Below are 16,602 nucleotides of genomic sequence, written 5' to 3'. Positions count from 1 at the left end.
GGGGAAACCAGGGAAGCCCTCCCTATCTGCTGGATTTTCACACCAGTTTGCAAACAAGGCCACATACCTGGTTTCATAGCCTTGACCACCTGCCTCTAAGCCAGGAAGGATGCACTATACCTTGGCTAACAACTACATTCTGTCTAAGGTACATATTTCAATAATGATCATACATATTTTGCTAATGATTAGATGCATACACAAACATAAATATGTATATATAACATTTTGTTGGCAGGTTCATCGAGAGTGCAGCTTTGGATCAGGACCTGTTGCTCAGGCCTCAGTATTTCCCCCTCATCCTGTGCCCAGCAAGGGGCTGTGCCCCCATTCCCTGCCCTGCTCCCCACACTGGGCCCAGCCATGGTCCCCAGTGGAGCTCCCAGTCCTGCCTGATAGGAAGCACTAGCAGTCTCCACCCAGTAGTGCCCTCCACAGCCTCAGCAAACAAAAAAACCTCTCTGGCTGCTAACACCTAAGGGTGCTTCTGGAAGGGCATGCAGTCAGCTGGGGGCTTGCAGTACAGCCCTACCCTGGGGTAGCACCCAGAAGGACCAGAGCCTGCTCAGGAGCTGCAACAAAGCAAAGGTGAATAAAAGTTCTATAGCAGCCCCCACCAGCTGTCTTTAAATGACCATTAATTAGCACAGGTGCCAGCAATGCCAGGGCTCCAGGCTCTGTAAATAACAGAACCAGAGCCCAAGTTGAGTGAGTTTGGTGGTGTTGCTGCTGGGGAGATTCAAACAAGCTAGTTGAAAAATGGAGCTAGGTTGGCATGGTAGTAGATAGAGGGGAGGCTATTCCCATCTTCTATTGCAGAGTTCTTTGTATTTCTAAGTCAGGTTTGTTTATCTTTTTTTAAAAGCACAGCTTGTGTTTGGGGTGGCCGGGTAGACCTGTGGTCCCCTGCAGAGCTGGTGAGGTCTGAGTACCTGCTAGAACAGCTGATGATGTGAATAGAGGAAAAATACTCTAATTATAATTTCTGGTGTTATTCTAGAGTTGAAACTGAGCTTTATGCAAACACTAACTGCCCTAACGTTGTGCTAGGGGTTTGGAGGCATCTCTACCCCAAGGAGAAGGTCTCTAATGCTCTGTTGGAGAAAAGCTCAAGCCCTGGGTGCTGAGCACAGCTATCTCTGCAACCCTGCTGTTGCTCTAGAGATGCTGGAGCCTGTCCTGGGATTTTCTGGCAGGAAATTTCCCCATGGACCTTGCCAGTTCCCTGCATTAGGAGGTGGCTTGCAGCCACGAGGTAAGGTGGAATCCCAGGGCTGGGTTTAGTGAAACTCATCTGCTTCTACTTGCTGTTGGGGTGGCGTGGTGGGAAATGAAGATGCGTGGGGGGGTTCTCTGCCCCCCTGCAGCCGGGGAGAGCTGTGGCCCTGCAAATGTCTTGCTGCAGCAACCCGGGGGCTGTCCTCCCTGGGACTTGAATTTCTCTAGGAAAAGGGTTTTTTATGCTTTCTCAGCCGAGGCCTGAAGAGGGCCCCCCGCACTCGCTGCTGAGGCTGCCTGCCCTACCAGCCCGCCCCCCCCCCCCCCCCCCCGGGGCTCTCGGGGTGCATTAACACACCTGCTCCAGCTGTGGGGGCGCAGGCACAAGGCAGCTCCCGGGGTCCTGGGCGGCTGCTGTCCCTGCTCTGCCATGCAGCCCCCTGTACCCTGCCCAAAAATGCAGGCCAAGGGGAGCGCAGGGCGCTCTTAGCTTTGCCTTGAGCATTAGCAGCATCAGAGACAATTTTATTTTATAACTTAATTTCCTTGAAGTACCTGCAGTGCTGACGCTTGTGAAAATGGAAGTTTTTGTTCTGGATAACTTGAGGAAGGCTGTGCTATGGACAGACACTATGCGTGCTGAACAAGCAAGCTGACCCTTTCCCTATAGCTAAAGCAATGCGGGAAGGGGTTTCTGGTGGGTTAGTTTGTGTGAGTCCAAGAAAAGCCACTGTGCTGAGTCTGTCCAAGGCAGAGATGGCCTCTGGCACCCTCCGCAGATGTGGTCCTCGTGCCTTGGGCCTACCCTCAAGCAGGTAAAGTTGCCGGAGCAGCCTGCGACTGTTGTGTGGGTGATGTGCTGTGAAGGGACCTTCAAATTGCTCTGCGATCACCTGGCCCGGACACCAAGGGCCAGGCAGTGCTGTCAGTGCAGGACGAATAAACAGGAGACTGACCAGGGCAGTCTGGTGCCAATTCTTGCTGCATAAGATCCATAAGCCACAACAGAGATCACCAGTGCTAAAGATTGCTGATATTTTTTCTTGGCAGTGTCTCAGTGTGGAAGTGTGCTATGGCTCAGTTTTGCAGTGTAAGCCTCGTTGGAGCAACTGAGCTGATGCCCATGCACTCCTCTGTCATTGCCCCATTCCCACCGCCAGTTCCCCCATTGCTTTATAGCTGGGATGCTCGTGGGTACGCTCGGGAAGGCACAGCCTGCATTTTGGGGAGGTAAATTGCAAAGCAGAATTCCTGATTGTGACCCCTGAGAAACGGGGGTTTGAAAGGCTCAGCTCTTTTGGAGCTCAGTGCTGCTGTGTCTGCTGGCATTCTTCAAATTGAGTCCCAAGACACTCCTCACAGCAGTGGGCTGGTATGCCCTGGGCATAGCTGTTGTCTGTGGCTGCCAAGTGAGCGGAGGTGGCAGTGCCAGACGTGAGAGCCCACCCCGCTGAAAATCCCACCCAAAGGCCCTGCAAGGATAAGGTGGTGCTGGGTGCAAGTTTGCTTTCTGTCCCAGTGTGTTCTGGAAGGTGCTGGGTACTGCTGCAGCTGCTGGCATGGGGCTGCTTGTCCCTGAGGCTCAGCTGTCTCGCGCTTCCCAAAATAGAATGGGAAAAGGGGTCTGAGCACTGCGACGGGGGTCAGCTATCTCAGCCATGGGCTTTTTTTGGCGTAAAACCCCCCTGTTCCTGCTCCCCACACCCTGGGCAGCCCTGTAGGTAGGGGGAAGCTGGGATTTACCCCAGCAGGCAGGCAAGGATCCCCTTTTGCTGCAGGGAGGTGCTGCCCACTTGCATGCAGGTACCCCCCACCCTGAGCTGGGCTGGCTGCCCGGGGCCCTGGCTCAGAGCCCTCCCCAGGCACTATATAGCACGAGGAGGGGGACAGGCTGTGGTGACAGGTGATGCTGACAGGCAGCAGGAGCTGCCAGGTCTTGCCCAAACTTGGAGCGGGAGGCGAGCTCTTTCCTGAGCCTCACAGACTCTCCGTGGCACTGACGGACTCCTCTAATATTTTTTTTTTTGGTTGTTATTGTTTTTCTCCCTTTCATTAACTGACTCCTAAGGATCTATAGCTGTGGGAAAAGCTTCTGAAAAGCCACAGCCTTGAGGAGAGATTTAGGTCTTCGTTTTCAAAACTCTTCAGCCTGGTAAGCTGCTTTCATTAATGTGTGTGTCAGTCTCATGGCAAAACTCAGTGGAGTAGGCAGGTGACCCTGGTGACACAGGCCATTGAAAATGCGACACAAACTGATGTTTTTCCTTAAAGCTCTCCAAATGGAGGATCCCGTCCAGCTGAAAGAGGAGGGCAATAAATATTTTCAGGCCAATGACTACGAGAAAGCTGTTCAAAGCTACACTCAAGCCATAAAGCTCAACAAGGACAAGGCGCTGCAGGCGGTGCTGTACAGGAACAGGGCAGCATGTTTCCTTAAAAAGGTGAGGAAAGCTCCTGGCTGGCCTGGGCAGTGCTCAAGGGGAGAAAGAGCAGGGAGGCAGCCAAGGGTGCTCACCAGCTGTGGATTGCATGGTTTGTCCATGTATTGAATGGGGTGTTTGTGAATTGGTCTGAAATTATTTGTTCTGGGCTTGTCCTGGAGCTGTAATGCTGCTTCCCTGCTTCAGTCCTGATGGGGCCACGGTTCAGCTCAGAGACAGTCCCAATTAATCACTTTGAAGTAAAAGCTTTCGGCAGCCAGCCTGCTCCATGATCGCAGGGGAGCTCTGTAAGCCACGGGTTGGGACGCAGAGGCATTGCTCTTGCTGTCTGTCCCAGCGCAAGAGAAGCAGGCACAGATACTTATCAAAATAAAAAGTTATTGGTATCTGTACCAAAATTGCCTCAGCTCCCTGCAGTCAGCTTGTAGCAACCTGCTGTGGGATTTTAGCAGATTGTTTGCGTGTTCCTGAATTTTCACTAATCCAGAAGTGACACCAACCCAGAACAAGCTGCATATAGGCTGCTGTGAGCAACCCCTCTTCCTTCACTGCCCACTATCTGCCACTGCAGCAGCACATGTTGTCTTACCTGCATCACTGACCTTTTTCCTCTTCCCTTCCATCAGGGATGAAAAGGTACCTAAGCCCCCATCTTTCCTTTTGTAGGCTGCTGCTGGCTTGGCTGGGGTGTCCTGTTAGGAAGTGGGAACAGGGAGGTGACAATGTGCATCAGCAAGGGGGACATGCTCTGCTATCCCACTGCTAACAAGTCTCTCCTTTCTGGTTTAACAGGAGGAATATGCCAAGGCAGCCTCGGACGCATCTAGAGGTAAGGAGGGGGCTGTTTTGGGAACGAGCTGTGTTTCTGGCTATGCTTGCTCCAGCCTGCTCTCACATCTGCTTTTGGGGCATTGTGGTGTTATTTCCTGATGTCCACTAACACCCATGTGAGGCCACAAGGGAATTAATGGAGGGTGTTCAAAAGATGATGTACCAATTTGGTGTGTCAGTGCAATCGGTGCTTATCAGGTACGGATACACTCACGATGTTAATAACTATGTCTCAGGGAGCTGTAGTCACTGTAAAGCAAATCACAGTTTACACAGGAAATTTCCAAGATGCAAACTCTGATGCCTTGTGTTTTGGGTCACTTTCCCAGCTATTGACATCAACACTTCGGATATCAAAGCCTTGTACCGGCGCAGCCAAGCTCTGGAAAAATTGGGGAAATTGGACCAAGCGTTCAAAGATGTTCAGAAATGTGCCACCATGGAACCCCGCAACAAAAACTTCCAGGAGACCCTGAGGCGGCTAGGGGCAGACATCCAGGAGAAGGTAAATGCTGGAGGGAGCAGCCCTGGGTTCACAGACCAGGTGTGGGAAGTCCTTGCTCTGGGTTGTGCTGAGGGATTGTTGGCCGTACTGGAAACTTATAGCAATGTAGGGGGATAAAAAGGCTCCGTTAAGTGGAAGTTCATACTTGATGCACGTAAATCTGAGGATTGGATTGAACAGTTAAATTAAAAAGTGTGGCAGCTCGCTTCTGAGGCTGGCCCGGTCCTGAGTGTCTTTTGGTAAAGTCCTGGCAAGGAACTGGAGCAGCTTTGGGCTGGGTCTGTCAGTTGCCATGTTGACTTATCTTCACATTGTAAAGGTAACTGTCCTTGCATGAGTATGTACTGTGAGATCTCAGAAATAATGGTTTAGGCTTGGCTCTGTCTGTGACCTGTCTGAGATGGGTAATCGATGCTGATCGCCAAGAAGTGATGCCTATTTTGATATTTAGCTGAGATTTTCTGTGATTTGAGGGTCTGTGGTGTCCTTGAAGTAATAAAGGAAAACTGTTCCTTGATTTTTCTCCCTTCAATGCTCCATGCACTCTCTGTTGGCACAGCTGCGCATTCAGTTCTCCACGGACTTGCGGGTGCAAAAGATGTTTGAAATCCTGCTGGATGAGAACAGTGAGAAAGAAAAGCGAGAAAAGGTGAGGAAACTGTCTTGGACTTGACAAAATTGCTGTGTAATGTCAGAGGCTGCACCGAGGAGCTGTGTTCCCTTCCTCACCTCCCCCGGATGGGGGCTGAGGTGAGGGGCTGGGAGATGGACTGCACTCGGAGAGACAACCAAGAGGGGAAATGTCCCAAGGAGGCATTGCCCCTGTGCTGAGGGAAGGTGGACCAACCTTCCAAAATACCAAAGGTGGGATCAGACTGCATTTCTGCTCAGGCCCATCTCTGCCACCTTCCCCATGTTTCCCTCCAAGCAGTGACCCACTTCTGGGCAGAGCAGAGCTGATCCCCAGATCCAGCTGGAGAAACTGTCTGGTGGTGTTTGAGCTGGTCTCCTGAATCTGCCAGGGGATGGCCACCCCCCAGCTCCCCCCGGGACATCCCAGAGGTGTTCTGGAGGCTGCTTAGCGGGGCTGCGCCACTGACCTCTGCTTCTTCTGCCTCCCACCCAGGCTGCAAACAACCTCATAGTCCTGGGGCGGGAGGAAGCAGGTGCCGAGAGGATTTTCCAGAACAATGGGGTCAGCTTGCTGCTACAGCTGATAGAAACCAAAAATCCTGAGCTGATCCTGGCAGCTGTGAGGACACTTTCGGGAATGTGCACAGGACATAAGGCTCGGGTAAGCAACAGGGTACTCGGGACCTTCACTGCTGTGGCTCTGCACCTGGGGGAGTGGAAAATGCCAATAGTTCATGATGCTTGTGAGCAGTGGGGAAAAATTAAATCCTACAAATAAAATTTTAAATTTGGGGGGGAAAAATGTACAAATAAGCAAGTGGGGTTAACAATCTTGAAAATGCCCCTGTTACTGTGCTCCTGATCTCTGGGGTCAAAGCTGGTCATGTTCCCTACGGTACCTTCACATGTGCTGGTGAAGTAAAACTTGTGATGAGTTGTTGCCACATGAGTTGTGGTGAGCACAGCTGGGTCAAATCCATGTCCTTCATCACAGGTTTCAGAAAAACCACAAAAAATTAACTTTGGGAAGGTTTTGTCCAAGGCTTAGATGAAGGAAAGCAGGGAGGATCTACAGGGAAGTTAAGATTCCTGGGAAGTGTCCTAAGGCAACTCCCAGGGGTCTGAGCCAGCTAATGACTTACTTTACACCAAACTAGTTTTCATATAGTGTAAAACAGCTCATAAGAAGCCATGTCTGTGTATCATGACCGGAAGCAGGAGATGGACATGTGCAAAATGAATATGCATATCAGTGTAATGGTGCAAAGGAGTGGGGGGAACTGCAACACAATGAAAATCAAATCTACTGCATAAAAATCCAGTACAGTGGAGACCTATTTTCTTTTTCTGTTGTCATACGCAAAATGGCTGCTCTGCGAGCCCTGCTAGGTCAGCGTGTTTCTGAACATGCCTCCCCTGAATTACTGATGTGCTGCCATGCACGGGACAGGCTGTGTGGTAACGCTGGGTTTGCTCACAGCCAGGACGGGCTTCTTGCACCAAACAGGCTCTTTGCTAACATGCTTGCAGGAAAGCCTCTTCCAAACCCAGATGTGCTCTTCCCAGCAATCCTTGTTGGAAACAGTCTGTTGCATTGCTGGCAACTCTAGATGTTAGGAGTTGTTGTGTTATCAATGAAAATAAGGATGAAAAGCAAAACTGCCTTGTACTGACTCAGGATTCGCCCAGGAAAACAGTTTCTTTGTACAAGCTGAGCCTGACCTTCCTCAGGCGCAGGCAGAAACGGCCTTTGCTAACGGCTGCCTTGCTCTCTTCTTTCTGGGGCCAGGCCACCGCCATTCTCCACTACCTGGGCATCGACAACATTTGTATGTGGATGTCAGTAGACAATGAAGAAATCTCCCTGGCTGTCTGCAACCTCCTGCAGACCATCACTGACTGCTTGCTGGGCCAGGGGAAAGAGGAGCATCATGGGAAGGAGGAGGCTGTAGTGCTAGGTAATGGTCCTTCGGTCTCGCTGGAGGAGAATTGGGATGAACAGGGAGGGCTCTGCTCCTTGTTCGTTGGTGAAGTGGGGACTTCACCTTCAGCTGTCCAGGATGACAACCTGCGCACAGCTCTTACCCTTGTGGTGTTAATTGAAATACCTATGTTCCAGCCATGCAATGGCTTTGAATGGTTTTCACTGTGTTTACTTGCTTTTGAAGGTGATTTCTTGTAACTGTCTGCCACTGTCTTGCTTCTGTGTAGATACCAAGAAAGATGTGAGGATGATCACAATGCGTTTGCTGGATATGCTGGTCAGTAAGCAAGTATCTGGGCAAGGGCGAGACCGAGCTCTTAACCTCCTCAACAAGAATATACCGAGGAAGGACCTGAATGACCAAGACAACAGCCGAACCATCTTTGTCATAGACAATGGTGAGTCCTTCCCCTCCACCCTGTTCTGGTCTGGGAGCTGTGGAGCTGTGTACTCTTGCCTGAATGCCCGTAGAACTGGTCCTTTCTATAACGTAAATCCTCTCTGGCTTTTTTTTGGTGCATACAAGCCTGGAGTGAAGTTAGACTTATTAGCAGAAACAGTATTAAGATTAAGAGAAAACCCCCTGTGTATAAGAACAAGGACTTTCCAGTTTCTAAAGGACAGACTTAACTTCTCTGGTTAGTTTATTCCAGTGTGTTTGCTAATGCTGGGAGGATTTGGCTTGGAGAAATTGTCTAGCTTAGTGGCAGATGAGCACCTGCTGAGCCTGCTGGATCCTTAAACTGGTCCCTTCTAAAACTGGAAGGGGGTGAGGAATTTGTAGAGTGTGTTTTTATACTAATTCCAATGCGTATGTGTGTTACCATTTTGGTGGAAATTATTTAATAACACTTTAGCAACAGAAAGTTTAAGACATCCAGAATCACTTGGAAGTTGCTGACTTTTCCTCAGTCAGAGCCTCCAGCCTTGGAGTTCAGTAGGTTTAATGCCTCCTGACAAAAATAACTGATCCAGCCAGGGACCAAATGCACAGTTTTGCTTCTCTGAGAGCTGGATAAAAGCCTGACGCTGCAAACTCACCAGCAGAAGCTCCTCACCATTAAATATCTGAGTGTCGTCTTTGTTTAAAGCTTATGTGATTAGGCTGCAAAGTAATTGAAAACCTTGCAAGCTGGCTATTTCACTGCAAGAAATCAACAAATGATATCTTGAGTTTTGTACAGACCCTCTGCCCTCTGTATTGCTCCATTGTTTCCAGGCTTAAAAAAGATACTGAAAGTGGTGGGCCAGATTCCTGAGATGCCTAACTGCCTGCCGCTGACAGAGAACACCCAGCTGACTGCCTCTGTCCTCCTAAATAAACTCTATGATGACCTGCGCTGCGACCCAGAGCGTGACAACTACCGGGTGATCTGCGAGGAGTACATCAAGTGAGTCAGGGCTGGCTTAGTGGGGCTGAGCTGGCCCAGAGGCACAGGAGCAGGAGGTCCTAAGGATGAGATCAGGCACTTGCAATTCACTTAGAGGCCAAATTGAGGCCCTGGGAGATAATGAGTTGCTTGAGATCCTGCTGGGATCCTCAGGTTTTACCCCTATCTGCTGGGTCACAGCCTTTGCAGGAATTTGGGCTCAGCTGTGTCCCAGATAACTACATATTTCAGTAGTGGAGCTCAGTTTCCAGTCTGAGGGAGGATGTTCCCTGCCCAAGGGAATGAGAACTGTAAGCAACTACTTACATAACTACAACATGCTACTCCCTCTGTTCCATGCAGGAGCAAAGTTGACCCACAGAACATGGATAAGACACTCCATGCCATCCAGATGGTGTCTGGAATTCTGCAAGGGCCCTTTGACTTAGGCAACAAGCTGCTTGGCATGAAGGGAGTCATGGAGATGATGGTTGCCCTGTGTGGTTCTGAGAGGGAGATTGACCAGCTGGTGGCTGTGGAAGCCCTTATCCATGCCTCCACCAAGCTGAGCCGGGCCTCCTTCATCATCTCCAATGGGGTGACGCTCCTGAAGGAGATCTACAAGAAGACCAAGAATGAGAAGATCAAAATCCGAGCCCTGGTGGTAAGGAAGGCAGTCCTTGTCTCTATTGCCCACCACAGCCACCAGCTTAACCCCAGGCTTGGGACAGAGGGAGGTCCTGGGAACATGGTGGGCTCACTCACCTCGGCTGGGGAATGGTTTATGGTGCTTTCCCCCACAAGGAAGAGGGACATGGCAGACCGGGACAGTACATGGATTATCAGTACCTTTTGAAGGCAAAACTGGTTAATCTTCCATTAAAGACACCCAGCAAGAGCACAAAACCTCACCTTGCTGTGCTTCAAGCTGAACATCTACTGGGTATTACCCTCTTTGTTAGAACTGACTTCAACATTTAGGTATGGGATTAGGCTGTTTTAGGGCAGCAATACTAAAGGATTAATGAACCTGGTGTATCCTCTACATCCTCCTCAGGGTCTCTGCAAGCTGGGCTCGGCGGGAGGTACAGATTATGGACTGCGGCAGTTTGCTGAGGGGTCCACGGAGAAGTTAGCCAAACAGTGCCGAAAGTGAGTGATTTTACTTTTTTTCTTCTGTTGTTCTATACTTTGCAAAATACAATATGTACCTTTCTCAAGAGATCCTGCCCACACATTGCCTTCATTTACTGTTGCTGCCTGACAGCTGACAGTGTCCCCAGAGCCATTGCACCGGGCCCTGGAGCTCTTCTGTGCCTAAAGCAACCATATGTTCCTCCTGCCTCAATATCCAGATAAGCCTTCTTCCCTCGCTGCTCATGTGAGACACCAGACATGGTGCCTCCCTCTTTGCCAGAACTGGTACAGCCTTATCAAGCGCATCTACAATACGTGCAAGTAACTTTTGAAGGTGAATTTACCAGCTGGACTAACAAAGGAGATTGGATGAAGTTAGGAAGTGACTGAATGGGTGATCATTGTCCTGGGTAGCAGGGCATCACTTGTTTCATGTGATGGTGAAGGCAGAGCAGTGCTGAGTAGCTGTCCCAGTCTGTCTTCCCCTGCAGCATTTAGATCCCTCAAGCTGGGCCATGGGAGGAAAGTCATGTCTTAAGCGAAGCATCCACGGTCTTTAGGAACTGCAGCAGAACCTGAGGATGTGTTTGGGCCTGAAACAGTCTCAATATCTGTTTTTCCTCTCTCTTAGAGAAATTACTCCTGGCTCCCAAGATAGAAATGTGGATGTTTTTCTCTCTTCTAGATGGTTGTGCAACACCAGCATTGATGCCCGCACCAGGAAATGGGCTGTGGAAGGGCTGGCGTATCTAACCCTCGATGCAGATGTGAAAGATGACTTTGTTGAAGATGAGCCAGCCCTGCAAGCTATGTTTGAATTAGCCAAGGTCTATCTCCTTACTTTGTTCCCTTATTCCTCTGGTAGCATCAAGTGCTCCCAGCTCTCCAGCCCAACACTGTTTCCTCAGGCAGGAGGAGCTGTGACCCCAACCCCTCACTTCTAGTTTAGCAAAATTTCAGTTTTGCCAGTGCCATGGAGACACCTCAAGGTTGTTATCATCCTGCTCTTCTCCCAAGGCTGAAGAAGGTTGCTCTTACCTTTACTATCAGCAATTGCATGAAAACCAAAGGCATCAAGGTGTTGTAGCATCTGATGATGTCAGACAGTCTGATCGTAAACTTTTGTTTTTCCCTGCCCTGGGCTGTAAAGCTGGGGATAACCCTAAGAACACTTCAGCTAGTGCAGACCACCACGATGGCAGTCCTAAGGAGCCTGCTTCCCTGCTGTGTCATCCTCACCCTCATATAAGCTTTTATTTTTCTGTGCAGGCAAGTGACAAGACTATCTTGTATTCTGTGGCTTCTGCACTGGTGAACTGTACCAACAGCTATGATACCAAGGAGCTGGTCCCAGAGCTGGTGCAACTGGCAAAATTCTCCAAGCAGCACGTGCCTGAGGAGCATCCGAAGGTAGGCTGTCCATGGCTGGGGAGCTGGGAGGAGATGTTACATCTGAAGACTTTTAGTGCATTCGTTGTCACAGACCTCAGCTCTCCTGTCTCCAAGGATGAAATGGCTTTGCTGTCCCACCAGGCTCAGCTGTAGTGAGCCAGGGTGACAGCTGTCAAGGGGCTAATCCCTTTCTAATGTCCCCCCTCAGGACAAGAAGGATTTTGTGGTGAAGCGGGTGAAGCGGTTGCTGAAAGCCGGTGTAGTCTCTGCCTTGGCCTGCATGGTGAAGGCGGACAGTGCCATCCTGACGGACCAGAGCAAGGAGCTCATCGCCAGGTGTTTCCATTGCTGTTGTGGGAGCTGGGAGTGCTGGCCAGCCCCTGTGCCACTGAGATGGGTGCCTGGGCTGGCCCCCTGTTTTGTGGGGTGGTGCATTCCCCCTGTGGAGGAGGGATGAAAGGGAGATGGAGAAAAGATTTAAACCCAAAGTTTCTTTCTTAAGCAATGTCATAAAAATCCATGTTCTGACCTTGAAACTAGCTTACAGGGCTGCCTTGCCAGGATGCATTTCAAATTTCTAGTCCTCTGCTGGGTTTGGCTGGAATAGACTTCATCTTACGGGTCTGGAAACTTCTTACTGTGCCATTAGTTTCTTCCTCTGAGAGTGCCATGGGCACTGGGTTAAACATCTGTAATTTACCTGGTGGATCAGGCAGCCCTGCAAAACCTTAGTTCCATGAGGGATGCTGGCTATTGCTTTCCCACGTGGCTGTTTCACTAAGTGATGCTGTGCTTCCGCAGGGTGTTTCTTGCCTTGTGTGAAGACCCCAAGGACCGTGGGACCATTGTTGCTCAAGGTGGTGGAAAGGTGATTACTTTTATGTTTGCAGCCCAACCTGACGGGCAGTTAACGTCTGCTGGGAGCCTGCGATGTGTCTGCAGTGAGGGACGGTGACAGAAAAGTGTGAGCTGCCTTGGTAGCCCCTGGGGCCCACACTGATACTCCAGTGCTGTCTCTGCAACCCCCCAAAGAGGAGACAACCTTGGAACAACTGTGTGTGAGCTACAAGCTCTGGCGTAGTGCCTACTTGAGAATAAAAGCAAAGCATCACTGTGGGCTACAGTCCAGACCCATTTTTTCAACAGACGCATCTTTAGGATATTTTTAACTTATTTTAGTATGTTAAGGCAATCCTGTAAATCTCCTCAGAAGCACTGAATGCTTTCCTGTGTTACTAGGCCCTGATACCTCTGGCTGTGGAAGGCACAGAAGTTGGCAAGATAAAGGCTTCTCATGCTCTGGCAAAAATTGCTGCTATCTCCAATCCAGACATAGCATTCCCAGGGGAGAGGGTAAGCTTGGAGAAAAAAAAAAAAAAAAAACCAACCCAAACATAATTCCTTTAGCAAATGAAAATTGCCAGGATCTGAGAGCTGGGAAAGCGGTGACATGCCTTCTCTTTTTAGGTATATGAGGTGGTGAGACCCCTCGTCAGCCTGCTGAACACGGAGAGAGATGGCCTCCAGAATTACGAAGCTCTGTTAGGTCTCACTAACTTTTCAGGAAGAAGTGATAAACTTCGGTGAGTTTAACTGCTTTTTGACCTTCTTTCTTCCCCAGGAGTGGATGTGAATTTCAGTTCAACACTTTTCTAGTGGGACTATGGAGACTGGTCAGTTTGAGCAATGTTTGGCAGAGCTACAAAAGATCTCAGAACTAAAAGATTAATAAGATAGCTAGGAAGAGAAGAGTGGCACATTTTCTTCTAGAAAGAGGAAAGATGTGAACCTAATCTACATTAGATAGGGAATGAACCAGATGTCCACAGCACTGGAGTTCATGACACTGATTTGTTTCAAGTCCTTCCCTGTCTGCAGTTAATATTGCGTCTGTTGGTTATTGCTTGTCCCATGACATGTCCCATTTTAATTGACTGCTCTTCCACACAGGATGAAGATAGTCAAAGAGAGGGCTCTGCCAGATATTGAAAACTATATGTTTGAGAATCACGACCAAATACGACAGGCAGCCACAGAGTGCATGTGCAACCTGGTGGTCAACAAGGAGGTAACTCACTGGGCATCTCAAACTTGAGTGCATGTGCCGGTTCACGAGCCCCTGGGATAAGGTGTTCCTCAATGTGTTATCTCTGGGTATCATGGAGGGGTTTGGTTTTTTTTAGGTTCAAGAGCGGTTTGTGGCTGATGGAAATGACCGGCTGAAGTTGGTAGTGTTACTGTGTGGTGAGGATGATGAGAAACTCCAGGTTGCGGCATCAGGAGCCCTGGCCATGCTTACAGCAGCACAAAAAAAACTCTGCTCCAAGATGACTGAAGTGGTAAGACCATAAGTCTGATTATGTAGACGTACCCTTGAAGGGACGTGGCTCCATCATGAAAATGCCTCTCAAAAGGAAGATGTAGTCTACCAGTTTGATAGTGAGGAACTCTATGAAGTTGAGACCTGGGTGTGCACGCCTCTAGCCTGTCCCTGCACAAAGTAAACTAGACTTCATCTCAGAGCTGAAACATTTCTGCATGGCCATTCCTCAAGCTAAGTCCAGGATGCTAACTGTCAAGCAAGGTTAGGAATGCAGAATATTATTCTATAGGCCCCTAAAGCTTTTGAGAAATGACCTGAAATACAAACCTTGTTTCACTCAGAAGTGAGAAGGGCTTGATAGATACCTACCGAGCTTTACAGACCCCAAACCACCTCCGTTTCCTGCACAGATCTGTAGGTCCTGAGGAGGGAGACCCTGCATAACTGAGTATCTGTGAAGAGCTGTGGTTGAGAACTCATGAAACCTGTTGTGTTGGACACTGGGGCTTGTTAGAATAAAAATGATTCCTCCAGCCAAAGGAGGGGCTCAGCAAGATCAACTGGGGGAGTGGGTGGTCTGGTTTTGGTCATGTCAGCTGCGTCAACACTCTGAGCATATTCTTTGCACAGAGATTATTATAAAGCAGCCTAAACATGAAAGTTGTTTCATGTGGTGCTAGTGCCATGAAAGCTTCTGACTTCAGTGTAAAAAAAAAAAAAGTTTCAAAATTTGGAGTCAGGTTTCCTTAATTAAAGACTCAAATAGCCATACATGACAGGAGCACTGAAGACGTGAGTCCCTGCACTTCCTTTTGCTGAGAAATGCCATGCCAAACTCATGTTTTTGCTTGAAGTATTCTTCAGATCAACATTAATGATCTTTTTCTCCCTTGAAGACCACCCAGTGGCTTGAAATCCTGCAGAGGCTCTGCTTGCATGATAACATGGAAGTACAGCACCGAGGGCTGGTCATCGCTTTCAACTTAATCAGTGCTGACAAAGAGCTAGCGATGAAGATGGTGAAGACTGAGCTCCTGGAGATCCTGACGTATGTCGGCAAGCAAGAAGATGACCCCAAGAAGCAGCACATCATTAATGTAGCACGTGATTGCCTCACAAAGTGCATGGATTATGGGCTGATCAAACCTCTCTCTCAGGCATGAGGAAATGAAAAGCACCAAAAAAAGGCTGAATGTGGGGAAAAAATGCTACCAAGAAATGTGGAAAAGTGAGAGCTATGAGGAAAATCTAGTGCCGTTGTCAAGGCATGGAATAGTTTAGGGACAACTTTGGAGGACCAGAAACCCTATAAGGAAAGAGGGGATGATGGCCTGGGAAATTTGGAAAGTGTCCATCTGAAGTAATCCCCAGATGGCATAAACCCTTTCTCAACCCTCATTCAGCTGATAAATGATGAAAGCTTCAAGGCCCAGTTGTAAAAGAGTCCATTGTGTTGGAAATGTGCCAGGGGCTGTTGGAAGGGAACTTGACTGAGCTGAAATCTGTGGATTTCACCAGCAACAGTGGAACAGGAAGGGTTAAATGCCTTCTATTCTGTAGTCAGAAAACAGGTTGGGATTTAGCTGTGTGCTTCTTAATTTTTGTTCATTTATGGTATTTTTAAACAGCCTTAAGTGGTGTGCCAAAGTATTAGGATGGTGGATGAGCTCTTAATAAATTTACTACTTAGTTCCATGTGGAATTCCTGTTCTGCTTTTATCAAGCAAATGGAGAATCAAAGGCAACTCCCACTGCCACCTTGCATCACATCCAGGAAGCTGGAGTAACCCGGGCTGAGTTTTCACCACTTACAAACTGTCCAGTGCTGCTGAAATGAACAGGCCAAGTCACCATGAAAGGCTCTACGAGGAGGTGGCACTAATGAGTTACCAAAGCACAGCATTTGGCTTGGCAGGGAGTGCTGAATATATTCGTTTATGGACCAAGCAGAATGAGAAGCAAACACAGGGTCATCACATTAGATTTTAGTATATAAATGTTTACATTCAAGTATGGATTCTTTGTGTGCTATGGACAACACAAAAAATTACAGGCCCTTGCTTTAGATCCCAGGGGGGAAGAAAATCTAAGCATATATATATATAATCTTACTCAGCAATTATTTAAATGTGAATTCAAGTGCATTAAAATATTTCTGATCATACAAAATGTCAGTGAGCCTCATGTGACAGGTGTGGCATGATTAAGTGTTGAGGTCTGGAGGTTATGGAAAGAAGCAGGGGGACAGTCTTTCCCCGTACCTTGATTATGGAGGTATCTGCTCAATAAAGTTGTCCATTTTTTTGAGGGGAGGCAAGAGAAATGGCATAGTGTGGAAAAAGAGCAAGCTAGCGCTAGGCTGAAGAAACATGTTTGCAGGCCAGGAAGGAGACAAATATATTCTGTTTGTGGGCAGGATTACAGCTTCCTGAAAATACTTCTTAGCTTTTGATTCCAGACAGTGTAAAAGAAGCCTGCTGCTCAACCCCCTTGGCAGGAGCTGGTATAATACCCTCTTCCCTGCTTTGCCCCTTCTCCTTTCTCTTTGTCCCCCTTCAGACTGCATTCCAGTGTGCAGGGCTGCTTTTTAGTCATTACAAAGCAGCTTTTCCCAGCTGAATTTTTCACAGTTCCCACCACCAGTTACTGAAGACTTGCATATTTCTCTGCTGTGGGCTGTGCAGTCAGAATGAAATGCATGGGCGTGCGGGTGGATTAAAAAGCTTCCATTTCTTGAACTCTTAAGTTTCCCTATGTACTCACTATGC

At 48.6% G+C, this 16,602-nt stretch overlaps 1 protein-coding gene across 2 annotated transcripts; it reads left to right on the top strand.

Annotated features, from left to right (window-relative positions):
• Positions 1–975: 975 nt before the first annotated feature.
• UNC45B (unc-45 myosin chaperone B) lies at positions 976–15,529 on the top strand. Of its 2 annotated transcripts, XM_080367673.1 has the most exons (20): positions 976–3,370; positions 3,490–3,659; positions 4,452–4,488; positions 4,820–4,995; positions 5,555–5,644; positions 6,122–6,289; positions 7,418–7,586; positions 7,840–8,010; positions 8,832–9,003; positions 9,346–9,646; positions 10,040–10,134; positions 10,805–10,946; positions 11,389–11,529; positions 11,720–11,847; positions 12,313–12,379; positions 12,751–12,864; positions 12,979–13,094; positions 13,462–13,579; positions 13,695–13,850; positions 14,731–15,529. In XM_080367673.1, exons 2-20 carry the CDS (start codon positions 3,498–3,500, stop codon positions 14,995–14,997), a joined length of 2,790 nt encoding a protein of 929 aa, XP_080223799.1. In that variant the 5' UTR covers positions 976–3,370; positions 3,490–3,497; the 3' UTR covers positions 14,998–15,529. The 2 variants fall into 2 exon arrangements, with proteins under 2 accessions (XP_080223799.1, XP_080223798.1); XM_080367672.1 differs by having other exon boundaries at positions 976–3,659.
• The last annotated feature ends 1,073 nt before the right edge of the window (positions 15,530–16,602 follow it).

This window comes from Falco punctatus (genome assembly GCF_963210335.1).
Source record: "Falco punctatus genome assembly, chromosome: 1".
NCBI classification, from domain to species: domain Eukaryota; kingdom Metazoa; phylum Chordata; class Aves; order Falconiformes; family Falconidae; genus Falco; species Falco punctatus.
Note: the sequence above shows the minus strand (reverse complement) of the source record. Positions and strands in the feature narration are given on the sequence as shown.

Bases quoted from the DNA above. Each gene is read 5' to 3' on its own strand.
- UNC45B (XM_080367672.1), top strand. From the start codon at position 3,459: ATGCGACACAAACTGATGTTTTTCCTTAAAGCTCTCCAAATGGAGGAT. The intron at 11,848-12,312 runs GTGTTTCCATTG...GTGCTTCCGCAG, and splicing joins AGCAAGGAGCTCATCGCCAG to GGTGTTTCTTGCCTTGTGTG. The intron at 13,851-14,730 runs GTAAGACCATAA...TCTCCCTTGAAG, and splicing joins GCTCCAAGATGACTGAAGTG to ACCACCCAGTGGCTTGAAAT.